Here is a 27,546-nt window from a genome sequence, read left to right on the forward strand (position 1 = left end):
CAGACTTTAATTCAACTTTATCACCTTGAATCTTTAGCAGTTGATTATATGACATCGCTCTTTCTTCATCAGATTCAGCTGTTATTTTTATTACTTCTGCTGGCACTATCCAAAGTGGCTTTCTCTCATCACCATATTTCTTATATTTTATCCAAGTGTTTAATAAGCTATTTCTAATATAGTGGTGAGAAAAAAGACCATCCATCTTATTTTTCCCATAATACAAATAAGCGTGCCAGCCAAATTTATTCCCATGAGCTTCTAGCCATAAAGGTTTTTTTATCTAACAGCATTATCCAATCCTTAATCCATGTCAAGCAAACTGCATCATGATACAGTCTTAAGTCTGGAAGCTAAAAACCTCCTCTCTCCTGGAAGCTAAAAACCTCCTCCTTAGCATCTGTTAAAATTTTAATCTTAATCCTAGGCTTCTTCCCGGCCCATACAAAGTCGGAAATCTTCCTTTGCCATTTATTGAATTGTTTGCTATCTTTCACATTCGGAATAGTTTGGAACAAATACATTATTCTTGGCAAAATATTCATCTTGATTGCAGCAATCCTGCCCAGCAAGGACAAGTTAAGTCTATTCCATTTAATTATATCTTTGTCCATCTTGCACCATAGCTTTTCATAGTTATTTTTGAACAAATCAATATTCTTCATAGTTATTTCTAAACCCAGATATTTAACTTTAGAAGTAACTTCACATCCCGTCAGAGTCTGCAATTTTTTCTGTCTATTTGGTTGCATATTTTTGCATAAAAATTTCGACTTTTCTTTGTTTATATATAATCTTGCTATTTCTCCATATTCTTTTATCTTGGCTATCAACAAAGGTATCACTTGGATCGGATTCTCAGTTATAAACACAATATCATCTGCAAATGCTTTATATTTATAAGAAAATCCTCTAATTTTTAATCCTTCTATTTCTTTGTCATTTTGTACTTGTCATAACAGAATTTCAAGAGTCATTATTAACAACAATGGTGAAAGCGGACATCCTTGTCTTGCACCTTTACTCACCATTTCTTTTGTGAGGTCTGCATTTATACACAATTTTGCATATTGTTCCGTATATATTGCTTTTGTCATTCTTATAAAATATTCCCCCAAGTTTATTTTTTTCCATTACTGCAAACATGAAGTCCCAGTTCAAATTATCAAAGGCTTTTTCTGCATCCACAAAAAATAAAGCCGCTTCTTTTTCTGGGTGTTTCTCATAATATTCTACTATATTAGCAACAGCTCTTACATTGTCTCTTATTTGCCTTTTAGGGAGAAATCCAGCTTGGTTTTCTTTTATAAAGTTAATCAAATATAGCTTAAGTCGTTCTGCCAGAATTCTTGTGTAAATCTTGTAGTCATTATTTAATAGTGAGATTGGTCTATAGTTCTTTACATTTGTGACATCTCTATCTTCTTTGGGGATCAACGAAATTACAGCCTCTTTCCAAGTATTTGGAATTTTTCCTTTTTCTCTTATCGTATTCAACAATTTCTGCAGTTTGGGTACTATCTCATCTTTAAGAGTTTTATAAAATTTAGTTGTATATCCATCTGGCCCGGGAGCTTTACCTTCTTTCATTGCTTTTATTGCTGCTTCGATTTCAATTTTTTATATTGGGTCATTTAAAATCTTTTCCATATACTCAGTCAGGGGTGCTATTTGGATGTTTTGTAAATACTCTTCCATTTTTTCTTTTCTGATTTTCACACCTTTAAATAAATTTGCATAATACTTAAAAATTCTCTTTTAATTCCTTTTTGATCAACTATCTCTTTTTCATTTCCCATAATTTTATTGATAATTTTATTTTCTTTCTTTTTCTTCAGTTGTAAGTAAGTAAGTAAGTAAAGTAAGTAAAATTTTATTTGTATCCCGCCCTCCCCCGCCGAAGCAGGCTCAGGGTGGCTAACAACATCCATAAGCAAATAATACAATAGATAAAAAACATTAAATTACATTATTTAAAAACCTGTCAATACTTAATTAAAACATTACTAAATCTAACATTAACATTGTTGTTTGACGCTATCCCTGTCAGTTGGCATAATAATAACAGGGTCCTTGAACCAGATCGTTTTGGCATTTTCCTTGTTACAACTATAATTCAGCAATTCATGAACGCCAGCTTGAAGAGGGTGGTCTTGCAGGCCCTGCGGAACTGATCAAGGCTCTGCAGGGCTCGCACCTCCTCTGGGAGCTGATTCCAAAGGTATGGGGCCACGGTAGAAAAGGCCCGAGCGCGGGTATTCTGAAGTTTAACTTCTTTTGGCCCAGGGATGGTCAGTTTGTTTTCCCCTACTGACCTCAGTGCTCTCTGGGGCTTGTACGGGGAGAGACGGTCCCTTAGGTAGGTCGGTCCTCGGCCATATAGGGCTTTAAAGGTAATGACCAGCACTTTGTACTGGACCCGGTATACAATCGGCAGCCAGTGCAGTTCGCGTAGCCCCGGCCATATATGCTTCCACCTTGGGAGACCTAGCAACAGCCTGGCCGCCGCATTCTGCACTAGCTGCAATCTCTGGGTCCGGCACAAAGGCAGCCCCATGTAGAGGGCGTTACAGTAGTCCAATCTTGAGGTGACTGTCACATGGATCACCGTTGCTAGGTCCTGACGCTCTAGGAAAGGGGCCAACTGCCTCGCCCGCCTCAGATGAAAAAATGCTGACTTGGCAGTGGCTGTTATCTGGGCCTCCATTGATAGTGAAGGCTCCAGTAAAACTCCCAAGCTCCTTACCTGCTGCGCTGCCTTCAGTGGTGCACCATCAAAGGCCGGGAGAGATATATCCTTCCCCAGAGTGCCACGACCCACACAGAGAACCTCTGTCTTCGCCGGGTTCAACTTCAGCCCACTCAGCCTAAGCCACGTAGCAACAGCCTGTAAAGCCCGGTCCAGATTCCCTGGGACGAAGGCGGGCCGGCCGTCCATTAGCAGATAGAGCTGGGTGTCATCTGCATATTGATGGCAGCCCAGCCCAAACCTCCGGGCAATCTGGGCAAGGGGGCGCATATAGATGTTAAATAACATCGGGGAGAGAACTGCTCCCTGAGGCACCCCAGAATCTAGTGTGCGCCTCTGGGACCCCTCATCCCCAATAGCTACCCTTTGTCCCCGACCCATGAGGAAGGAGGAAAGCCATTGTAAGGCCAACCCCCTAACCCCTATGTCGGCGAGGCGGCGGATCAGCAGCTGATGGTCGACTATATCAAATGCAGCCGACAGGTCTAGTAACATCAGCACCACCACACCGCCTTGATCCAGTTGCCACTGGAGATCATCTACCAAGGCAACCAGAACCGTCTCCGTCCCATGGCCCGGCCGGAAACCAGACTGGCACGGGTCTAGGACGGAAGCGTCATCTAGAAACCTCTGTAGCTGCAATGCCACTGCCCTCTCAATAATTTTACCTAAAAATGGTAAATTAGACACCAGTCAATAATTTGCCAATTCGGCCGGGTCTGCTGTACATTTTTTCAGGCGGGGGTGGACCAAGGCCTCTTTCAGAGGTGTTGGAAAACGCCCCTCTAAGAGGGATCTGTTTATGATGTCCCGTAAAGGACATCTAAGCTCCCTCTGGCAAGATTTAATCAGCCAAGAGGGGCAAGGGTCCAAATCACATGTTGTTGGGCAGGCAGCAGAGAGGATTCCATCGACTTCCTCCAGGCTGAGTGGGTCGAAGTGGTCCAGCACTAAATCCAAAGATAGGCGCGGAGCCTCTATTTCACTCACTGTATCTAATGTGATAGCCAGGTCTTGGCGGAGCGACGAGATTTTATCTGCAAAGTATTTCACAAATGCCTCACAGCCTATCTCTAATTCTCTAACGTTTGATTTGCCTTGTGGCAATGTTATAAGATCCCCAATTATTCTAAACAATTGTGCTGGGCGCGATTTTGCAGATGCAATCTTGGTTGCAAAGTAATCTTTCTTTGCAGCCTTAACTGCCATCTCATAAGACCTCATAAACGTTCTATAAGATGTTCTCATCGCTTCGTCCCGAGTGTGCCTCCACCTCCTCTCTAGTCGTCTGAGCCCTTGTTTCAGCTGGCGCAACTCCAAGGTATACCATGGAGCCAGCCTCACACGAGGGCGCAGAGGGCACCGAGGTGCAATTTCATCGATAGCCCTGGATAGTTGGCCTTGCCAGACTTCCACCAGGTCATCGAGGGAATTGCCAGTGGGCGAGGGATCCCTCAGGTCTGTTTGGAACCGTTCCGGGTCCATCAGGCCCCGGGGGCGAGCCAAAATAGGCTCTCCGCCCATACAGGGTTGGGGCGGTGTCTCCACATGGGCCTTAAGGGCTAGGTGATCCGACCATGGAACCGCTTCAACCGCAATATCGTTCACCAAAATCCCAGATGCAAAGATCAGGTCTAGTGTGTGCCCGGCCTGATGCGTTGGAGTTGTGACAAATTGAGAGAGCCCTAGTGTCGCCATGGAAAACACTAGGTCCATCGCCTGAGTGGAGGCTGTGTCATCGGCATGGACACTGAAGTCGCCCAGGACCATAAGCCCCGGGTACTCCAATGCCCAGCCCGCCACTGCCTCCAATAGTGATGGTAAGGCGCTAGCTGGTGCGTTAGGTGGACAGTACACCAGCCAGATCGCCAACCCCTCTCCAACATCCCACGTCAGACCGGCACATTCGATACTGTCGATCTTTGGGGCCGGGAGAGCCTGAAAGGAGTAACACTCCCGTATGAACAACGCCACCCCTCCCCCTTGCCCGTTATTCCGTGACTGGTGAAAGACCGAGTAACCTGGGGGGGGTCATCTGGGAGAGAGCTACTGTCTCTCCATCTCGCACCCAGGTCTTGGTCACGCAAGTTGCCAGGCTAAGTACTTCCCAGGTTTATTCACACCTTCAAACGATTTTTGTTGCAAACTTTTTAAATTCCATTCTAGTTCTTTATTCAACAAATGTCTTACTTGGGATTGTAATATTGTAATTTCCTTTATTAACTTCTTTTTTCCTGGCCTTTTTTTTAATTCCCCTTCTTTTTTCTTTATTTCATTTTGTAAACCTAGCAACTGCTCTTCTTTGGCCCTCTTATCTTTATTATTCAATGTAATAGTAGTCCTCTCATAACTGCTTTATAAGTGTCCCAAACTATCTGAAATTCTATATCATTAGTCTCATTTATTTGAAAGAAATCTGCAGTTTCCTTTTCTAGAAATGTCACAATATCTTTGTCTTGTAGCAGGTCCTCATTAATTCTCCATCTTCTTGTTTTCTTTTGCAACTTTGTAATCCAACATATTGGGTTATGATCTGCACAAACCTTTGGTAGAATCTCCACTTTTTTAGTTATGAGGCCCAAGCTTTTGGAGCCCCATAACATGTCTATTCTGGAAAAAAAATTATGTCTTGCTGAAAAGAAGGTATAGTCTCTTACTTCAGGATTGAATTTTCTCCAAATATCTTCCAAATTTTCTTGTTTAACCAACTCAAAAAAAGAATTTGGTAATTTTCCTCCTTTGTCCTTTTTCTTTTGGCTTGATCTGTCTATATTATTTTGTATTGTCCCATTAAAATCACCCATCATCAAAATCTGGTCATATGACATTTCGTCCAGCTGCCGATTAATGTCTTTAAAGAACTTGTCTTTTGCTCCATTGGACGCGTATAATCCTAATAACAACGGGTTTTTTCCCTCCATCGTCACTTCCACTGCAATATATCTTCCTTCTTTATCTTTAAATATCAGTTTTGGTTCTAATTGTTTTTTAATATAAAAGACCACCCCTCTTTTCTTTTGTTCCACCAATGAAAAAAATTCCAATCCCAAATGTTTGTTCCACAAAAATTTGTAGTCCTTTTGTTGTATATGAACTTCCTGTAGACAAATTATATTACATTTTTGTTTTTTAATCCAATGAAATGTTGCTTTTCTTTTTTGTGGTGAATTTAGTCCATTTATGTTCCAAGATAGTAACTTGTACTCCATTATGATGCAGAGTCTTTATTCTCTTCAAAAAAGCTATACATCTCTTGTTCGTTCCTTATTGTGATCCTTCTTCCACGTTGTTCAAAGCCAAGACCCTCGGGTAGTATCCATTTGTATCTTGTGCCCTCCGCACGTAGCTTCTCTGTTAACCTCTTGTATTTCTTCCTGTCATTAATCACTTGTCTTGGTAGCTCTTTCATTATTTTGACTTTACTCCCTTCTATTATCCAGGCTTTTTGAAAACTTTTGTTTAAATTTTTTCCTGACATGTCTTTAGACCTTAGTCTTATAACAATGTCTCTTAATAGGCCTTTGTCTTTTGCATATGCTGAGTTAACTCTGTAGACACTATCCAACATATTTCCGAATTTTTCAGGATCTTCCTCTAAATAGTTAGCAATAATTTTCACCATATATTCCACTAAATCCATCTCCTCCCCTTCAGGTAGTCCTCTCAGACGCACTTGGGTTTCCATTAGTCTACAGTCATGGATTGTAACCTTCTCTTGGAGTTTTAGCAGGGTGGAAGCATGTATATCCACTTTCTCTTCAACACCCTTAACTCTGTTTTTGACCATACCTAGTTCATCTTTAAAATCTTCAACTTCCTTTTTAAGATCTCCAATATCTTTTTAAAGTTCTTTCTTAAGGGCTGTTAACATTTTGTACACATCCTTCATAATCCTCGCTTCCATAGTGTCAAATTGGCTTTGCATTTTGTCAAAATAGTGAGCCCTTGCACGAGTTAATCTTCCTTCTGACATAAAAACCTCTCCAAAACTCAAAAGGTCTCCAAGTCTGAATTCAACACCAAGTCCAATAACTTAGAACATGCTGTTTAAAACCAGACTAGTTTCATTTTTCTCCTACCTTCCTGGGCTGAAATATTGATTTTTAACAAATTTGGCAGTTTTCCTTCTTTCAGTTTCTCTATGGTTAAAAAAACTTCCTAGCGAGGACCTTCTTGATCTTGGTCTTCTCTCCTTCCTGGTTCACCTTCTCCAACTATCGCAATCTTTGTAGACTTTATTACATTGGTTAACAAGCTTTTACTTCCCAAGTCAATATGCTCAGTTCTCATTCGCCAAGTATCGCAGTCTTTGAAGCTTGTTATGTTGATTGCAAGTGCAGAGCAAAAAACACAGGGGCTTGCGTCACTAGTCACACCTATTCAAAACAATTTCCTTCTTTCTCGAATTCTATTGAAGCTTTTAAATTAACTAAGTCCAAATTAAGCAAACTCTTATCTCCCTTTCTTTTTCGCCCCTGGTCAGGCTATTTTCAATTCCCACTGTTATTTAGATTAGCTTAGAAAAGTCCTGGAGCAGAGATATAGATCAAAGTACCTTAGCAGCTACGTTCTTTCACCTTCGGTCTTTCTGTTTTTTTAAATGCAAATCAGTCCTAAAAGAGAATGAGATCCAACAAGCTTAAGCCAATTTTATGGCTCTTAATCCTTTGTAGATGATTAGACGACGCTCCCTCTTCGCACCGGCTCTTCAAGGCTTCCAAAAGACAACTTTCGTTGCCAATTTTCAGCCGAGATCCACGGCTAAAGGTATTCTGACATCATCTTGGTCTAATCTCTAACTGAGAAAAGTGGGCAGAGAACCTCAAGGGGTTCTTTACTACCCTGAACAAAGAATTAAGATTCCCCCATATTCAGAGGGCTGCAGCTCTGTTGGAAACTCAGACCGGAAGCCCACTCCTGGTCATCCTTTCTTGAGGAGGCTGGGGTGGATAATGGGGTGGCTGACACTCTCTCTTGCAAACAGATGCAGAGGTTTTGTCAGCTTGCCCCAGATGCAGATCTTCTTCCTACAAGGATGCCCCTGGAGATTTCGATGATTGGTGGGTTGAGGCCAGCAGAGCAATAAGTATCGCTATTGCTCCTAGCACTAGAAAATCATACACAAGGGCAGTGAGCCAGTTTGAGAAGTTTAGGAGCACCGTAGGTTACAGCATGGAATGGCCTCTTCCAGTGAAGCATTTACTCCACTATTGCGTATCATTGCAGCACAGAGGCCTGGTAGTTTGATCCATTCAGGGCCGGTTGTCTGCTTTGGCTTTTGCCAGTAAAGCCATGGGGTTAAAGGAACTAACTAGTGATTTCCGTATTTGGAAGATGCTGGAAGGGTGGGCCAGAGAGGCCGGGGTTAGGTCGGATGCAAGGCAGCCAATTTCACCCGTAATTCTTAGGGGTTTAGGGTCAGTCTGGGGCCAGGTGTGTCGGTCGGAGTATGAAACACTTCTCTTTCATGCTGCCTCCCTGGTGGCATTTTTGGGGGCTCTCCACGTGAGTGAGCTGGTAGCTCAGTCCAGAGGGGATGTTTCTGGAAGAGCCTTATTGGTCCAAGACATTTGCATTGCTGATGGAGCGGCATATATCACTGTGTGTTTTTCTAAGACTGACCAGTTGCAGTGGGGGAACACTATTAGTTTGGGTGCCTGTTCCGAGGGGGAACTGTGTCCTGTAGTGGCTTTAACGCGCTATCTAGCTGTCCACAGTTCTGGGGCTGGTCTGTTGTTCCAGCATGGGGATGGTAGTCTCTTGACAAAGCATCAGTTTTGGTCTCTGACTGTCAAAGCTCTCGCCAGGCTTGGCCTGATGGGGGTTAAGTTTGGCACTTATTCTTTCCGCATAGAGGCGGCTTTTATGGTGGCGGCTCTGGGTGTCACGGCTGGGGCCGGGTCAGGCAAAGTCCAGGGGCAGTCCGAGGTCTGTAGCCAGTAAGCAGGAGGGTCCGAGGCGCCAAATCCGAATCACTGTACAAGTATCGCAGGTCCGAGGTCCAGAAGCCGAGGTCAGGGAGTCCAGAAGTCACAAGCCAAAGTCAGGGAGTCCAGAAACCAAAGTCAAGCCGGAGTGGATGCTAGAACGTCAGGGAGATGACTAGTTGCTTCCACAAAGCCTCCTCCCAAAGCCTACAGCTATATAGTCCTCTGCTGGCTGTTGCCCTTTTGGGCTAATTGCTGGCTCAGAGAGGCAGCCAGGATCCTGTTACAACTCAAGCATCCTTGCTCTTAGAAGGGCCAGAATCCTCTCAAAACTCAGGGCTCAGGGAGCATCTTGCTTGTGAGCGTGCCGCCCTCCTCCGATCCCTGAGGTCCTGACGGAGGCGGTCACGCACACGCACCACCCGAGAAGGCGAGGCAGGGGGGCTGGGATCTTCTCCAGCAGGAGGCAGGGGCACTGGTGCAGGTGGCAGGGGCACAGTTTCTTCTGCAGGCTCCACTTCCTCTGCAGGGTCCCTAGCACCCATGACACTGGGGTACTCCGCACCGTCTATTCAGAAGCTTGGTAGGTGGCGTTCCTCGACCTATAAAGGCTATGTCTGCCCTCTGGCGCTGCAGTAACTGGCATTAGGTTTTTGAGGGTGTGGTTATTCACTGTTTTCTTCTTTTCTCAGGTGCTGTTGTCCGTGGGGAGAGATGATGCATCCTCATATGTGGGCACAGCTTCGTGTTCTGGGCCAGGAGGACTTTGGCCGGGTCACAGCTGGGGCTCAGCAAGTGGGCTACAATAGAGTGGCATGGATGGCAGGGTCTTCATTGGTTGGGCCTGTTGCCCTTGCTTTTTGAAAACGTTCATGTTTTGCCACCACATGTTGTGGTGATACATTTGGAAGGAAACGATCTAGGTGTCAGACAATAGGATACACTGCTCACACTGCTAGGATACATGTAACACTTTCTCCTGTCCTTATCTCTTGTGGTTCTCTTTCTCACGGAAGAGTCCTACTGGCTCACCTTGAGGCATGTTATCTTTAAAGGGTTGTTGCTTTGTTAGTACTATGAAGAGGAATTCACAGCAGTGGTTAGTAACATCTCTGTCTCTACTTTGGTATGCAAGGCCTCTGCTTCAGGGTTAGTAGCTCAAAATGGAGTTAGTCAGGTCAGGCTATACATTGCCTTTCAAGCACATATATCACAGTACAATATCAAAGCTCTCCATTGTCTGACATACTGCCCCCCTAAGCTCTTGCTCGGGGTTTGTCTGGGTGCAGTAGGCAAAACTTCTTCAAAAGAGTGGGGGCCTGCAGGTCTGTTGATTTGACCCACTCGTCACAACTAGGAGGAAAGTATTTCCAACAAACCAGGTAGTACAACAGCCCTCTTTGTATTTTTGAGTCCAGCACCTCCTGCACCTCATGGTGACTCTGACCCTTTCACTTGAATAGGAGTGGGCTCTGGAGGGTGGGGGTGCCATGACATAATTCCAGGATCTTTTCAAAGAAGACTGCAACGGAAATCAGGATAAATTTTACTAAACATTTTAGGAAGGTCCAATTCTACTATCACTTTATTTATTACTCGATTTATTTTAAATGGGCCCAGGAACTTGTATGCCAGTTTCTTACAAGTCTGTGGTAATGGTAGGTTCTTGGTCGACAGGAACACACTCTCCCCCCCCCCCCTTAAAGTCCCATTCTGGGGAGTGCTTCTTGTCAAAATAAGCTTTATAGCCCTTTTTAGCCATTTCCAAGTTCTCCTGAATGGCTGCCCAGCCTTTTCTCATGCCTTCCCACCATTGCTGGCAAGAGGCAGGTGGCGCTGTTCCCTCAGAACTGGGCAGCAGTGGGAACGGCTTGCCCTCATAACCGTTCACTATTTGAAACGGCGAGGCTTTAGTGGAGCTGTGTAGGCTGTTGTTATACCCGTATTCAGCAAACGGGAGTAACTCCACCCAATTTGACTGCTGGTAGTTTATATAGCATCTTAAATACTGTTCAAGAAGACTGTTTACGCGTTCCGTCTGTCCGTCCATCTGGGGGTGGTAGGAGGAACTTAGACCCTGCTCTATTCCCGCCATTTTGCAAAACTCCCGCTAGAAGTTGGCAACGAACTGTGGCCCGTGGTTGCTAATGACCTTGTTGGGGAATGAGTGTAGTCTAACCACGTGATGGAAAAATAAGTAAGCCAGTTTCTTAGCCGTGGGCAGTTGCTTGCAAGGAATGAAATGCGCCTGCTTGGAGAATGTGTCCACCACCAGCAGCACCACTGTTTTCCCCTGGGAGGCTGGGAGCTCCACTATAAAGTCCATAGAGACCACTGACCATGGTCTGGTGGTGGTGGGGGTAGGTTGTAATAATCCCTGTGGCTTTCCCCCTCTCCGTTTGGCCATGACACAAATGGGGCAGGATCCCACAAACTCAGAAACGTCCTTTTTCATCTGCGGCCACCAAAACTGGCGATTTACTAGGTGCAACGTTTTTACATAGCCGAAATGGCCAGCCAGTTTGCTGCAGTGGCAATGTTGCAGAACTTCGGCTCGAAGGGTCTTTGGTACGTAGAACTTCCCCTCGTAGTACCAAAAGCCCCCTTCTCCCTTAAGAATGCCTTCTGGTCTCCCCTCCCCTTCTTTTTCTGTCTCCTCGATTAGTCGGCCACCCCCCCACGGCTCCAGCCGACCGGTTTTCTTTCCAGATCGGGTAGTCACCCCCCCCCAGCCACTGTGCGGGGGGAATGATCGAGTTTATGACTTCCTCCCTCTGGCTCTCATGCTGGGGCAAGCATGAGAGTGCATCTGCCAGAAAATTCTTGGAGTCTGGGATGTGCCGGAGCACAAAGTCAAATTTTGCAAAGAATCCCGCCCACCAAATCTGTTTAGCCATTAATTTCCTCCGGCCTGTAAGAGCCTCCAGATTTTTGTGATCAGTACATATTTCGAATGGCACCCTAGCCCCTTCTAGCCATGACCTCCAAGTCTTTAGGGCATATGTTACAGTGAACTCCTCTTTGTCCCAGACCGACCAGTTGCACTGTTCATGCGAGAATTTGCGTGAAATGTAAGTGCAGGGTCTCAATCTCCCCTCCTCAGCTTTTTGCATTAATATGGCTCCGACGGCCACATCGGAAGCTTTGCATTGGACCACAAAGGGTTTCAGCTCGTTCGGGTGGGCCAGGACTGGCTCACTAGTGAACAGTCTTTTAAGTTCATCGAATGCCGCCTGGCACTTAGGTGTCCACGGCAGCTTGGCCCCCGGCTTTTTGGCTTCCGGCCTTTTTCCTTTGGTCTTTAGCAAATCGGTCAGGGGCAACATTACTTGGGCGAATCCCTGAATGAACCCCCTATAGAAATTTGTGAACCCGAGGAACGATTGGAGCTGTTTACGTGTCCTCGGGGGTTCCCATTCCAGCACTCCTTGTATTTTGGCTGGGTCAATCACCAATCCCTTCCCGGACACACGAAACCCCAGGTAGTCTAGTTCCGTTTGGTGGAACTCGCACTTCGACAATTTAGCATACAGTTTGTGCTGGTACAGGGTTGAAAGTACTTTGCGCACCAGGAGCACATGGGACTCTAGATCCTTCGAATAGATAATGATGTCATCCAGGTACACCACCACCCCTTTGTACAGGTATTCTCGGAGTACTTCATTTATAAAGTTCATAAAGACTCCGGGCGCGCCTTGCAGGCCAAACGGCATTTCAAGATATTCAAACTGCCCCATGGGGGTGTTAAACGCCGTTTTCCATTCGTCCCACTCTTTGATTCTGACTCGAAAGTACGCGTCACTCAGGTCTAGCTTGGTGAACACGTACCCCTCTGACACCGTACTTAACAAGTCCTTGATTAGGGGGATGGGGTAAGTGTTTGACATTGAAATCCCATTTATCCCATGAAAGTCTGTGCAAAGTCTCAGACTCCCATCCTTCTTCTTCCAGAAGAGGACCGGGGCGGCGTGGGGGGGGCGGTCGCTGGTCTAATGAACCTTTGCTTCAAATTCTTGTCAATAAACTTTCGTAATTCTGCTTTCTCTGCCCACCCCATCAAGTACAGCTTAGCCTTTGGCAACTCTTGCCCTGGGATCAACCTCGATAGCACAGTCTGTGTCCCTGTGGGGTGGCAGCTTGTTGGCCTCCTCTGCACTGAACACTTTGCGGAGGTCCTGGTACTCCTTTAGGATGGAGCAGATCTCTTCCACCGACACACACATTTTTTCGTTCACAGGGGGAGGGGTTGGCCCCCATCGTCCCTGCCAGTGGTGGTGGGTGCACCGTTGATCGGTAAAGTCTATCGTTTGCGCCCCCCATTGTATTTCCGGCTAGTGGTGGGCCAACCATCCCACCCCCACCACCACGTCAAAAGATGAGGAGGGGGCTATGACGAAAACCTCCACCTCCCAGTGTTCCTTTATTCCTACTGGTAGTCCCTGTGTCTCTTCCGTGCAGAGTTCCCCTCTCATAGCCATCCCATCCATCTGTTCAAATTGGATCAGGTGGGGAAGGGGGACCCTAGACAATCCCAGGGCTTCTACTAGTCTTGGGGTGATGATCTCGCGGGTGCAGCCCGAGTCTACTAAGGCTCGGGCGTGCATGAACCACTTCAGCTTCGGGTTCAACAAAGTCACTGGTACAAATAGTAGGCCCCCCGTTATTCTCACCCGTAGTGGTGCCGTCAAATCTACGACCTGCCGTCCGGCACCCTTCAGTGCAGGTCGCTTTCATTTTCCACCGGCTCTGGCTCCCACAACTCCTCACCTGAGTCCTCAGTAATTATAGAATCCTCGTCAAGCGCCATGGATGTGGCGACGCTGCCCCAACTGGGCTCTTTGGGCTTCCCCGCCGTCTTCTTTGGACCGATGGCTGTCAGCTTCAAAGTTAAGGGGGGGCCTCGGGGTTTTTCCAGGCAGTTGGCAGCTAGGTGCCCCGGGTCGCCGCACCAAAAGCATCGACGCCCAAGGATGGGTTTAGGTGCTCCCCCCTGGGCTGTGGCTTTCTTGGGTTCTGCTTTGGCTCCTGCTTTGGCCTCGTGCCCCCCCTTCGCTCCCTGTTGCTGCCGGCATTGCAGGGGCACATGCTTCATGTTGGTCTCAACTTCTCCAGCCAGCTGTATCCAGCCCACCAGTGTTGTGGGTCAGGCCTGCTGGAAAGATCAGTTGAGAATACTCACGTTGAGGCCCTGTTGGAAGGCTTCGACCTTCATCCTCTCATTCCACCCTCTGACTTTGGAGCAGTGGGCTCGGAAGTCGGTGGCATATTCCCTCACTGTCTTCGCCCCCTGTTGTAGCTCGCGCAGGCCACGCCCCCTGTTGTAGCTCGTGGCCTGGACTTCTTGCAGCGGGTCGCCGTACTGCTGCAGCATGGCTTGTAGGAACCCGGCCATGGTGGTCAGTTCGGGGCCACGGGTCTCATACAAGCTAATGAACCATCGTCTTGCCGCTCCCTTCAGCTTTGATCCCAAGTAGTCCACTCGGCTAAGTTCGCTCGGGAACGTGTTCCCCCAGTGGGTCATGAAGCTGTTGCACTGGATGGTGAAGTACTCCACTTCCTCCGGGTCGCCATCGAACGTGATGTGCAGCTCTTGGCCCCTGCCTCCGCCCCAGGGCATTAGGGGTTGTGGGCCGGCTGGAGCCCTCGGCCAACCAGGTGGAAGTGCTGGCATTGGTGGAATTGCCGGGTCCGGGACTGGCGGCAGTCCCGCCAGGCCCAGTGGCTCGGCTGGTTCCCCGGGGGGAACCCTCGGTTGGTCTGGCTGCGGCGCCAGCCAGTCTGATGGTGGCTCAGCTGGCTCCCCAGATGGTTCCGTGGGTCGATCTGGCAGCGGACCCGTTGGCTCTGGCCTTGGCGCCAGTTCGCCTGGTTGGGCCCTTATCTGCTCCCGCATCTGATCCAGTTGTCTCTGCACCTCGTGTTCAATGTGCATGGTGTTCGCCTGGATCTCGTTTCGGATCTCTTGTATCCAGATCTGCATCTCATTCCTCAGTAGCTGGACATCCTCCCCCCCTTCTGGGGTCCGGCCTTTGTCTTCCCCCGGCTGCCGCCTCTGTCCTTACTGGTCGGGACGTCCTCTCCTTCATTCCCCATCCCGGTGAATAAGTTCCTGAAGTGCCCGGCTGCCTCGTCCATGAGTGCGGTTGAGGTGCGGGGCTTCCACTTCCGTGAGGTAACAAGTAGGGTTGAGAAGTGCAGCGGGGCTCCCCCCTTCCGTCTGTCGACTGTGACTCCTGGTGGGATCTCCGGCTCCTCTATGAATTCGGTAGGTTCTCCATTACCCGGAACTTTGGCAGCCATCCAGCTAAAAAGTTGCCAATTTGGATAGTCCCGTATTGGGATCAGTTCCAAAATGTCAGACGATGGAGGTTCAAAGTAAACGGACTTCCATTTGTTACAATGTTAAGACGTTTATTTGATACTCAAAGGTTCTGGACAAGCGAGCATTGGAACTGATACCAGTTGGCGGGAACGGGAATGCTTTAAACAGTATACATCAAAGAATTTCTAAACAATTCTACATTCTCACACTGCTAGGATACATGTAACACCTTCTCCTGTCCTTATCTCTTGTGGTTCCCTTTCTCACGGAAGAGTCCTGCTGGCTCCCTTTGAGGCATGTTATCTTCAAAGGGTTGTTGCTTTGTTAGTACTATGAAGTGGAATTCACAGCAGGGGTTAGTAACATCTCTGTCTCTACTTTGGTATGCAAGGCCTCTGCTTCAGGGTTAGTAGCTCAAAATGGAGTTAGATTGGGCTATACATTGCCTTTCAAGCACATATATCGCAGTACAATATCAAAGCTTTCCATTGTCTGACACTAGGCTTGCTCAAGGGTAAAGCCCTTGTGCTGCAGGCTTTCAAGTCATTCAAGTCATTAGGAGTCGTTGGCCTAGGGTTTTGATTGTGTGGTCAGCCATGATCTCGCACCAGGTATGGCGTGGGGCATGGGATCCACAGGCGATTGAGAGAGCTCACCGCAAAGCCAATTTAGAAATTTAAAAAGTCCTGGGGGGGGGGGGTTGGGCCACTTTCTCCCTCATCCTGGGATCCGTGCTGATTGCATAGTTTTATACAGGACTGATGGAGTCCATCTTTCCGATGAGGGAAATGACGCCTTTTTGGATGACTTAAAGCTTGGGCTTCGGGGAGTTCTAGGCGTTTAGTGGGTGCAGCTGCCTAAGCAGAGGCTTAGCCTCGTGGTGGCTGAGTTTTTTGCCTAACTTCCATTATGAAGCTTGGTGAGCACCAATAGCACTCCAGTTTGGGGCACGGGGTCTAGTTAAATCATTCCTGGGCTGTGTGGACTAGTTGAGTGATGAAGCGGACTGCCTCGGGTTTGCATGGATTGATCCGCCCTTCAGCTGTGTGGATGGGGACTGGAACTCCAGAGCATAACCTTTGCTAGGCAGCCTGGTATGAGCCATGCATTTTGGCTATACCTAGGGGCAGGGTGGCTCACCCATCATGCTGCAGGGATGGGGTATTTCATCCCCTGGTCCTGCTGTGCTGCCTGTTATGTTTATAGCCCTTGTTGTTAATTTAATAATAAAGAAAGTGGCCCTTAGTTATCCAAACCCTTGTGTCTGTCTCTTCCTTCCGTCTGTGGGGGCAAAGTCTGTAGATCCTCATTTTTTCCCTGGGCAGTTTGGATGCCTCCAGGTATCCAGTTAAATACCCAAAGCAGTCTCATGGGCCAATGGAACTCCAAGTTTCCTCCCTAACCCATAAAAAATTATCCAATTACTTTATACTGCATGTTGTCCTTGGGCCCACAAACAAAAAATTGTCCAGGTCATAGGCCATGTCAACCAATTCCATCCTATAGTGAGGAAGGAACTAAACCCTTAAAAGCCACACATGAAATGGAGCATCCCATAGGCAGGGCCTGATCCATATAAAACTGTCCATCAAATGCAAAACCCAGCTGCTCAGAGTCTGAGGGGTGAAGACTTTAGGATTTTCAGTGGGAAAAATAAAACCTTTCTCATTGAATAGCATTTTTTAAAAAAAATTAAATTGTCCATGATACACACACACACACACACCCTGGCCAATATTTTAAACCTCAAAGTAATACCTTGACAATCAAGAATATTAACCCATTTACTTTTTCTATATTTCCTTTTCCTGTTTAATGTATATTTCTATAATTTATATTATATATTTTTGTTTACACTGGAGATTTTGGTATCATCATTTGGGAATGCTGGGTTGGCCATTAGATGATAATTCTCTCTTCACATATAATAAAACACCATAATTAATTCCTTAGTGATTAGATTGTATAAACAGCTTTTTGTCTTTCAAAATTATATGTAAGTATGAACATTCAGTCTGTTGAAAAGACTGAGAATTCACCTTGTTGATTGCAGTCATAGAACTGTTTTGATCTTTGGAACACAGACAGAAAGTGTTTTAGTACAAGTCTGAGAAAATTTCAAGGTATGGTCATCATGTTAACTTTTAGATTTGTCTATATATGATTCATTGACAGATGTATACAATGAACATAACAATTTCTCACCTCTGTCTCACTATAATTGCTTTGTGGTCAACTCCATATGGAATAGGGATGATTGCTGGTATCTGTCATGTAATTTGTCATATGATGTAGCTGTAGCCTAGTTATATGTATGCATAGTACCTGCAGAAGATACTGAGTCAGTCATCTTAATTCACTGTAATGGTTGGAATCCTGCCAGCTTTTCTAGCATAAGAGGGAGTAAAGGGCTATTTTGACCACTGACGAAACTAGGATATGTATGCTAGGGTGAGGTCAAGAGCTACACAAGGTGGGGATTGTAGTGATGAGTAGAATTTAGAAAAGAGAAAAGCTGGTTGTATCCAATCCAATGCAAGAATTGTGTTAAGAAAAATGCTGTATAAAATATGGGACTATATGGATAGCGAAGGCTAGCCTGATCTCATCAAATCTTGAAAATTAAGTGAGTTGGACCTGGTTAGTATTTGGATGGGAGACGATCAAAAAAATACTATGATCATTGTTCAGAGGCAGGCAATGACAAGTCTCTTGCCTTGAAGTCTCTTGTCTTGAAACCCTGTGGGGTTACCATAAATCACCTTCAACTTAAAGGAAATAAATTAGGTTTTCATTAATCAGGAGGTCTTTAGTAGTGTCGGACTTCAGTATCCTTATGTACACAAAATTGTGGACTCTGGAGCCTTAAAATAATTTACATCTAACTGCAGTCAAATGCAAATCATATTTCATTTCATGGTACCAATGGCATCATTGTAGCTGCTAATGTTGAGAAACTGTGCAAATGTCATGTAATCATTACACTGCTCTGAACTAGCAGTCCTAGGCAAGTCTACTTATTGTTATTTAGTGGAACTTACTCCCAAGAAAGTGCTTTAAGTTGGCAGCTTTGGACATAATATTTGCAAACATGATTTGTGAAAAGTATATATTAATCAACTTATTTGTTTCTATACTACATTTCCTGAATTCCTGAATTTATGTTTCCCTTGTTATATAAAGGAAGTGTGATGTAAAATTTCAGGAGTTGTTCAAGTTAAAATACTCATGTAAGAGGTGCTGTTCCATTGCTGGTAACAGGATTTTGGACTAGGTATTGTTTGACTTGAACCAACAAGGCTCATGAATTTTCTCTCCACCTCCTGGCGGAGAGCCAGTTTGGTGTAGTGGTTAAGTGTGCGGACTCTTATCTGGGAGAACCGGGTTTGATTCCCCACTCCTCCACTTGCACCTGCTGGCATGGCCTTGGGTCAGCCATAGCTCTGGCAGAGGTTGTCCTTAAAAGGGCAGCTGCTGTGAGAGCCCTCTCCAGCCCCACCCACCTCACAGGGTGTTTGTTGTGGGGGAGGAAGGTAAAGGAGATTGTGAGCCGCTCTGAGACTCTTCGGAGTGGAGGGCGGGATATAAATCCAATATCTTCTTCTTCTTCTTCAATTCCCCCCCCCCCCCAAAAAAAGATAGTAACTGTTGCCTTCCCCATTATAATAATTTAGCTTATCTGTCATCCATTTACAAATACAGTTCCTGGCTTTGTTCTGTCATAGAAGAGAATGGCAAGCTGAGAGATTAGTAGTTTGACCCTCACTCTCCCATTTTCTTAAGTGAAAAGCCTTCCTCAAGGTGCTTTTATGTTACTGAAGAAAAAATAAAAAAGGTTATCAAGTTGCAGTTTACTGCAACTTATGGCAACCCCATAGGATTTTCATAGCAAGAACCATCTAGAGGTGTTTTGCTATTGCCTGGCTCTGCATAGCAATCCTAGAAATCATTTATGATCTTCTTTCCAGGTATCAACCAGCACTTCTGAGATCTGATGAGTTAGAGCTATTCTGGGCTATCCAAATCAAGGAGAAGAAAATTTAAAGGCTACTATATCTCCCCACCCACTAGAGATTAAAAGCAACTTGGGGGTGGCTTTTCTTATTTAAAAAAATGGAGGAGAGAAAAGGGTAAAATGTCCTCATTGTCCCCATGCAACCTCAGCAACTACATTTGCAAAAGAAAACAATGTATAAAGAACAGGTGGGTGAGATCCAACTGATGCCTGCTCAAAAAGATTCTGGGGATCATAGAAGTAGAATGTACAAAAGCTGTGTGGGACAGGCTTTAGTAAAGAGAATATTTGGGTTAGATTGAGCAGAACACCTGGCTGGATCCTATTCAGTATGTATGGTCCATGGAAATTAATTAATCTATAATGTTGCAAGGGTAAGGTCTAAGTTTAATCAGAAAAAAACCCCAAAGGTATTATGCATATATGTGTGCGTGTGTAGTTCTGACTGGCTTGGTGTCGGGGCTGTGGCCTAATATGTAAATGAATTCCTGCTGGGCTTTTTCTACCAAAAAAACCCCTGATGTAAGCTAAATAGTGTGTGTATATAAACATATTCATACTAAATAGCAGTAAGATCATGTCTTGTTCTTGAATGACTTTTTTTCTCCCTCTTATCTTTTGTGTTTTTCAGTTTTTTGAACAGCAACCCATGGATAATTACCAGACAAATCAATCGGTAGTTAAAGAATTTATTCTCCTGGGATTTGGGGATACTGGTGATTTTCAGATCCTTCTCTTCTTTGTATTTCTAGTGATCTACATTGTTACCATGGCTGGGAACCTGCTGATTGTTGTCTTAGCTGCAGTTGATCGACATCTTCATACTCCCATGTATATCCTCCTTGGGAATTTGTCTTGCTTGGAGACTTGCTATATCTCCACCATTTGGCCTCGGATGCTTGACAGCTTCCTAACTGGGAACCAATCCATGTGGGTGACTTCTTGTTTTATGCAAGTATATTTCTTTGGGGGCTTGGCTACAGCAGAATGTTATCTCCTTGCAGCCATGTCGTATGATCGCTATCTAGCAATATGCAAGCCATTGCATTATGCAACCCTTATGGATGTCAGGTCCTGCCTGTGGTTAGCAAGTGGTTCTTGGGTCATTGGCTTTATGGTTAACTCGGTGACAACCTATTTCATGACTCACTTGGTATTCTGCGGACCTAACATAATTGACCATTTCTTCTGTGATTTTTCTCCACTACTCCACCTCTCTTGCACCAACACCCTCAACATCCAGCTACTGATATTTATTCTGTCAGCTCTGTTTGGATTGTTCCCTTTTCTTTTAACCCTCATTTCCTACAGCTGCATCATAGAAACTATTTTAAGAATCCCATCCTCTGTTGGGAGGAAGAAGGCATTCTCCACCTGCTCATCACATCTCATTGTGGTTACTCTCTTTTATGGAACTATAGTAATTGTTTATGTAGTGCCCAAAAACAACACACTCAGAGAACTGAACAAGATCTTCTCTGTCTTTTACACTGTCTTGACTCCCTTGGTGAATCCTTTTGTATACAGTCTGCGAAATAAAGACATTAAACAAGCTTTGAAAAAAACTATCCGGCATTTTGTTGATTCATCATAAGCATTGTTTCCTTCTTTTCCTTCTAATGGGAACATTATTTCTAAAATGTCACAAACACATTGTCATAACTGGTAGGGGAGGGACGGTGGCTCAGTGGTAGAGCATCTGCTTGGGAAGCAGAAGGTCCCAGGTTCAATCCCTGGCATCTCCAAAAAAGGGTCCAGGTAAATAGGTGTGAAAAACGTCAGCTTAAGACCCTGGAGAGCCGCTGCCAGTCTGAGAAGACAAGACTGACTTTGATGGACAGAGGGTCTGATTCAGTATAAGGCAGCTTCATATGTTCATATGTTTGTTCGATGTGCTTATTTTTGGGGGAATGAAAGTAAATGGTTTGTAATGTCTTAATATTAAAACATATTTGATATGTACACATCAGTTCTAAATTGCGGGGGGGGGGGAGTGTTTCTAGGAAGTATGTTTAGAGTTGCACTCACAGACATGGGTATCACTATAAAACTCCACATCAGGAAGGTATTTGTTAACTACATTTGGAAACCAAAAGCTGGATTGGATAGACTCTGAACCACCAGGGTAATTCTTACATTCTTAATAGGGCAAAATACATATGAACCTACAAAGTTGCTTCACACTGAATCAGACCATCAGTTCAACAAAGTCAGTATTGTCTACTCAGATTGGCAGTGAATCTACAGGGTCCCAGGGAGAAATCTTACACATCACCTAATACCTGATCTTTTTAAATGGAGATGTTGAGGATTGAACCCAGGACTTTCTGTATGCCAACCAGCTGCTCTACCTCTGAGCTATGTCCCCTCCCATATTGAAGTTGTACTTGTGTGCAATTCCATACATTCGCTCAGGACTTGTGATGAAGTACAAAAAGGGGGAAGGTAAGCCTCCTCCCTTCTACCAGCAGCTCTAAACGGAAGTCGAAGAACCAGCTTGAGTAGCCCCCTGAAACATTGCTGCCAAGGTAGTACATATGCATTCCATAGCCTAGTTTGTGACATTCAAAGCTCCTCGGTAGGTTGTAATTTCTAATTACTACATTTACTTTGTGTGAGTTATACTTCCCAATCCTTTGATGTTAGAGTTGCAGTTTTCAGCTGGTCCTTTCTTCTGTGAATTTAAGCAGCCATTTGACCTGCATCAGTTATCAGGCATCCATTATTCATTAAAAACCTTCATCTGCAGATTTCTCTATCATTCAGTTGTGAAGGGTACAAGAACAATCTAGACAGCTTAGTTTTGTTTTCTTTCATTTCTGGCCAGTTAACAACATGAGGTAGGGTTAGTGATGTCATCTGGGCAGGAAAAAAATGTCCTGAATTTTTAACAGAGGTTTAATGAGTGGAAATGATCTGTTGAAACTTTTTATGGAATAACATGAAATAAAGTCCCCTACAAATATTTGCAAATAAAAGTAGTGTTCTTTCCTTTTGTACCCTTAGAAGCTCATTGATTCACACATCTCAAGCAGCAGAAGATCTTTCTTTCTTTCTTTCTTTCTTTCTTTCTTTCTTTCTTTCTTTCTTTCTTTCTTTCTTTCTTTCTTTCTTTCTTTCTTTCTTTTCTTTCTTTCTTTCTTTCTTTCTTTCTTTCTTTCTTTCTTTCTTTCTTTCTTTCTTTCTTTCTTTCTTTCTTTCTTTCTTTCTTTCTTTCTTTCTTTCTTGTGAAAGGGCTAAAAGGACTGAGACAAATTTTGCAATTGCTAGAGTGATCTTAGGATCTTTATCACTTAGCAAAAGAGCCAGGGTTTCCAGAGCATGGGGGGAGACTTGTTTGAATAAAGTCAATACAGTAATCCTTCATAATCTCAAAAGATCTGCATTCTAGCAGAGCATGAAAAGTAAAACTAGTATCAACAAACAAACAAACAAACAAAACTAGAGGAACTGTTTTCAAAGTTAGCAACCCTAGGTAAGGAAAATAGTGAAAAAGGTGTCCCCCCCCCCCCCGATGGAAGGAAGAGTCGGACACAAGGGTTTGGTTAACTAAAGGGCCACTTTATTTATTTATTACATTAACACAAGGGCTGTAAGATAGCAGGCAGCACAGCAGGGCCTGGGGATGAAATACTCCTCCCCTGTCGCATGACGGATGAGCCACGCTTCCCCTAGGTCTGGCCAAAATACATGGCTCGTACCCAGGCAGCCTAGTAAAGGTTATGCCCTGGAGTTCCAACCCCCAGCCACACGGCTAACGGGCGAATCAATCCATGCAAACCCAAGGCAGTCCGCTTCTTCACTCAACTGTCCCGCATGGTCCAGGAATGATTTAGCGAGACCCCGTACCCCAAAACTGGGGTGCTACAGGTGCTCACCGAGCTGCATAATGGAAGTTTAGGCCAAAACCCAGTCAACCTAAAAGTGACCGACCTATTTAACCAGCCACACCCCAGCCAATTCCAGAATCCCTTCTACAAACAGTGTGAGGTAGGGAAAAAACACCACTTCCTACAGCCAAAACCGAAGTGGCGAAAAAATTCCTACCTGGTCCCCAAAAACTGAGCAACCAGTGGTCACCCACACTGCATCAAGGGTGGTAAGGAGGGCCAAGCACAAGGCAAAAACTGAGAGGAGGGAGCGGAGCCCTCCTCTATGCATGCCTGCTCCACCCCCACCTCTGATGCTGCCCTGTCCGCTCCTCCTCCTTGCGAGGAGGCAAAACGGCCCCCAGAAGCAAGGCTGTGCAGCCTGCTTCTGGATGGGAGCCGCAATGCTAGGGGTCATGGGACCTACAAAGACAACAGCCATGAGGAATGGGCACTGTAGAAAGAAGGATAATTGAGTGAGATTGAGTGCAAAAGTGGTTTGGATCCCACTCCGATGTACAGTTCTCATGTGCTAAAATCTAGCAGCTAGAGGCCATTGTGGATTATTCCTTGTTAAATGTATAGTTGACTCCTTTTAAAAAAAAAATTGCTGAATAGCTGCTTTACTGAATTCCTTTTCTTCACTTAGATAAAAAAAAAAGTGGCCACAATATTTTGCAGACACAGTGACCATTTTATCTAGTATTTTCCCTCAATATTAGACATAACATTTAATTGATGTCAGATGTTGCTCGACATCTTGATTAACATATACCTGGATATCTGTAAAGATTTCTGGACAGTGTTCATGTACTTTGATTAATGTTGCTTTGGAATAGATTGTCCAATGTAGATTGCATTCTTCATTTGTATAAGATTATTATGTCTAAGATTGTTTATAAAATATACTGCATATTCACAAAATTGGAATGGCTTTTGACTTGCATGTTCTGAGTAGGTGTCAAGCACGTAATTTCAAAATGACCAGTCCTTGAATTTTGAAACAAAGGTTGGTTTATTGATAATCTATGTGGCTCAGCCGAGCTAGGTATTGGAACTGATACATTGTAACAACAGAGTACATGCTTTAAGATGGCACATCAAAGGTTCTATAAACAATTCTACATTCACGTGTGAAATTCACACTCTAAACTTCCTTATCTCTACTGCGGTTGGTACATCCTGGGATCAGGCCTGGCTAGGCCTGGGAACAAGTCCCAGGAGGTCTAATCTTCAAAGAGGACATTCCTGCATTTGTTAGTAAAAGCGAAAGAGGCATAGGAGAAGGGAGGGGGTTTGCTACTTTGATGTGCCTGAGCTGAATTCATGGTTAGTAACAATTCTATGATCAGACAATTACAATAAGGAAAGAATATCTAATGCTTGACAGTAGGATCCAGACAGCTTTTCCACCATAAGGAAGTGAGGAAGGCTGTGGTGGTGATTGTGGAACTTTCATGGACAAGAGTTATGTGTGGTGAGGGCCTCAGTAAAAGGGGGGGGGGGGATTTGGAAAGGTTTAGCAAAAGAGAAGAGAAGAAAAATCTGACTGGATTCAGCATCCTAGAACTGTGTCACAGTATACCCAATTTTGTTCATTTATAAAACAGATCAAAGTCCTAAAACATAAATGTCTTTGATAAATGAGCACATTTTAATAATCCAATGAATGCCATTCAGTTGTGTTTTCCCCTAACTGAAGATCTTCCAGATTTACCAGTTTGTCTCAATTACAGTTTCCAATTAACTACAAGTACATAATGAATCCCTTAGATATTTCTGATAACATCCAGTACATGATATTCACTTAGTACAGGAAATATAAAGCCTTGAACTGGGAATGTTGATTCTGTTGATCATCTACCAAAATCACATTGCCTATTGAATATTCTGCATTTTTCCCTAATGCTGTAAGGATGTTTTTTTCCACTCCTGAAACATCAATTACTTCAAGACTAGATGCAAGCTGAAGGAGTCTGGATTTTTTAAACAAGTTCTGGTAAATGCAATTGAGAAGCTAGTGCTATGTCCAGAAAGGTATGTTCAATCAGTAATTTTAGACTCTAATGTCTTGTGCATTTATTATAATGGTCAAGATCCAGTCATCTACTCATACAAGGAGATTTCTTCTGACACCCCCCCCTTTTTTAAAAAAAAACCCTGAAATCTCCTATTCCCCTGATATTCATAAGTTCCTCTGACAAGGGTGTCTTTTCAGGAGGTTCAAGGGGCAGCAACATAAGATGTAGGCAGAACACCTAATTGTATAAGCAGAAGTCTATTCATTGCTCTCTAGATCCGAGTCTCTTTTCCTTAATAATATACATCTGCAATCAAGGGTTTATGGGGTAAATGAGATTTTAAGAGTTTCTACTTTGCTTTTAATATCCTGTCATTGATCCCTTGTTTGGAAGATAATATATTTCTATGCAAATCAAAATGTCTGCTAAAAGCTGGCCATTAGTATGCTGTACCCCTGGTGGTGTAAAATCCATTGCACACCCTGCAATGAGGTACATTGACAGTGTGCATGCCAGCTATAAGGGGATCTTCCTTCTGACTTCCAGAGGCAGGCTAAAAGACAATGAAGATGAAGTTAACTGTACAGCAGTGGCCATCATATGACTGTTTCAAAGCAAAACCATTTACATTTTTAAGACAACACAAAAATTCAAGTTTAAAAATGAACTGATTATTTTAAAGTATTTTTTTCCTGTTAACCTAATGTAAATAAATAGTAAATGCTGAGACCCCAACAAAAGCAAATGAGAATCTTACAAATGATCCCCCCATCCAATATTAATAATAATAACTTGATAGGCTGGGTGCAACCTTTAAGACAATCGGGTAGTCTGGGCCCACCTGGAATTCCACCGCTGCCTACAGCCTATTAGAAATGAGTGGCTCCTTTCCTCACCCAAGAAACTATTTTATTCTTATTCAGGTTGGGGTTTTTTTTTGTAAAAAAGCCCAGCAAGAACTCATTTGCATATTAGGTCACACCCCCTGATGCCAAGCCAGCCAGAACTGCATTCCTGTGCATTGCTGCTTTTTAAAAGCCCTGCTCTTATTAAAACTCATTTGACTTCACTCAAAATTATTTAAATATTTCCCAGAAGAAATATCTTCAAAAATTGCTTTTGTAATCTCTTGGGAGATAGCAGTTGTTTGAGGCCTTGATTACATTCCAGAAACATTTGCTTTGAATTTCGGTATAGAATTCTTTGATTTTACCTCTTATTTCCAATGTTCCTTACAGATTTCAACCAACATGAATATTTTAAAGAGACATTGAAACCATTTAAGGCTAGCTTCATAACTGTACTTCTGTATCTCTCATTTCAACATGATAAATGTAATGGCAACTCAAGGACTGAGGAACCAAACAAATCTCACAAAATTTATCCTCTTGGGAATCAATGATGTGCCTGAGTTACAGATATTCTTATTTTTGGTCTTTCTCCTAATTTATACAGCGACAATAGCTGGGAACCTTCTCATAGTTGTTCTGATTGCATGCGATCAGCATCTTCACACACCCATGTACTTCTTCCTGGGAAATCTTTCATGTTTAGAAACCTTTTACAGCACAACCATTCTACCCAGGATGATCACAACCTTCTTAACAGGAGACAGAACCATTCCTATTTGGGACTGCTTTTTGCAATATTATTTCTTTGGCTCTCTAGTGGGTTCAGAATGTTATCTGCTGGCTGCCATGTCTTATGATCGCTTTTTAGCAATTTGCAAACCACTTCATTATTCAGTCTTAATGAATAATACACTTTGTGTACAGCTTATTATGACCTCGTGTATAAGCTGTTTTCTGCTTAACTCCATAACAACATATTTGATGTCTCAGTTATCATTCTGTGGCCCTAACATACTTGACCATTTCTTTTGTGATTTCACTCCAGTGATAATGCTTGCCTGTGAGAACACTCATTGGATGGAACTGATGGCTTTCAGCCTCTCTTCCTTGGTAGCTCTTGTTCCATTTATTTTGACCTTGATTTCTTACAGTTTTATCATCTCCACAATTCTACAAATACCCTCAATCACAGGAAGACAAAAGGCTTTTTCCACTTGCTCATCCCACCTTACCATAGTTACAGTTTTCTATGGGACCCTTGTGATTGTCTACATGATTCCTAAAAATGACACTCTAAAAGACCTCAACAAATTTTTTTCTGTCTGTTACACTGTTTTAACTCCCATTGTCAATCCCATTGTTTACTGTTTGAGAAACAGAGAAGTAAAGGAGGCTTTAAATAAGCTTACCAGTCAACTGTGTAATTTTTTCAGGGAGGCATGGATCCTGTCATAGCAGTTTTAGATTAGAATGAGAAAGACCTCTCTTTTGATTTTGACTCAATAGTAGGAATTCTGATTCACAAGGTATTTTATTGATGCACTTTTGTTGTGTGAATGAATGCATACTTGCTGGCAATTCCAGGACTAGATCCAACCTCTAAAGCAAAGTTATCCATTGTGTTGGTGAACCAACTTCACTTGCAAGGAAACTAAGCAACAACTTTGTTTTGTAATATGCAAATGTTATTGCAATACTATCTCAGGCATGTTCTGGAAAGGCAAAAGAGTCTACTGACTAATAATTATTATGTTATCAAAGTTATGTTTTTCATATATGATACTCTGATTGG

At 43.9% G+C, this 27,546-nt stretch overlaps 2 protein-coding genes across 2 annotated transcripts; both read left to right on the plus strand.

Annotated features, from left to right (window-relative positions):
• The first annotated feature begins 14,481 nt into the window (after positions 1 to 14,481).
• LOC132583502 (olfactory receptor 6B1-like) lies at positions 14,482 to 20,607 on the plus strand. The gene is made up of 3 exons (XM_060255131.1): positions 14,482 to 14,544; positions 14,672 to 14,941; positions 19,645 to 20,607. Exons 1-3 carry the CDS (start codon positions 14,482 to 14,484, stop codon positions 20,605 to 20,607), a joined length of 1,296 nt encoding a protein of 431 aa, XP_060111114.1.
• Positions 20,608 to 26,228: 5,621 nt separating this feature from the next.
• Positions 26,229 to 27,209, plus strand: LOC132583503 (olfactory receptor 6B9-like). The gene has a single exon (XM_060255132.1). The coding sequence runs from the start codon at positions 26,229 to 26,231 to the stop codon at positions 27,207 to 27,209; it is 981 nt and encodes a 326-aa protein (XP_060111115.1).
• The last annotated feature ends 337 nt before the right edge of the window (positions 27,210 to 27,546 follow it).

Source organism: Heteronotia binoei, chromosome 15 (assembly GCF_032191835.1).
Source record: "Heteronotia binoei isolate CCM8104 ecotype False Entrance Well chromosome 15, APGP_CSIRO_Hbin_v1, whole genome shotgun sequence".
NCBI lineage: Eukaryota > Metazoa > Chordata > Lepidosauria > Squamata > Gekkonidae > Heteronotia > Heteronotia binoei.

What these genes read in the sequence shown, in the direction of transcription:
- LOC132583502 (XM_060255131.1), top strand. Translation starts at nt 14,482, where the DNA reads ATGGTTCCGTGGGTCGATCTGGCAGCGGACCCGTTGGCTCTGGCCTTG. An exon ending in CCTTGGCGCCAGTTCGCCTG is followed by an intron (nt 14,545 to 14,671) that starts GTTGGGCCCTTA and finishes ATTCCTCAGTAG; the next exon opens with CTGGACATCCTCCCCCCCTT. An exon ending in CCGGCTCCTCTATGAATTCG is followed by an intron (nt 14,942 to 19,644) that starts GTAGGTTCTCCA and finishes TGTGTTTTTCAG; the next exon opens with TTTTTTGAACAGCAACCCAT.
- LOC132583503 (XM_060255132.1), top strand. Translation starts at nt 26,229, where the DNA reads ATGATAAATGTAATGGCAACTCAAGGACTGAGGAACCAAACAAATCTC.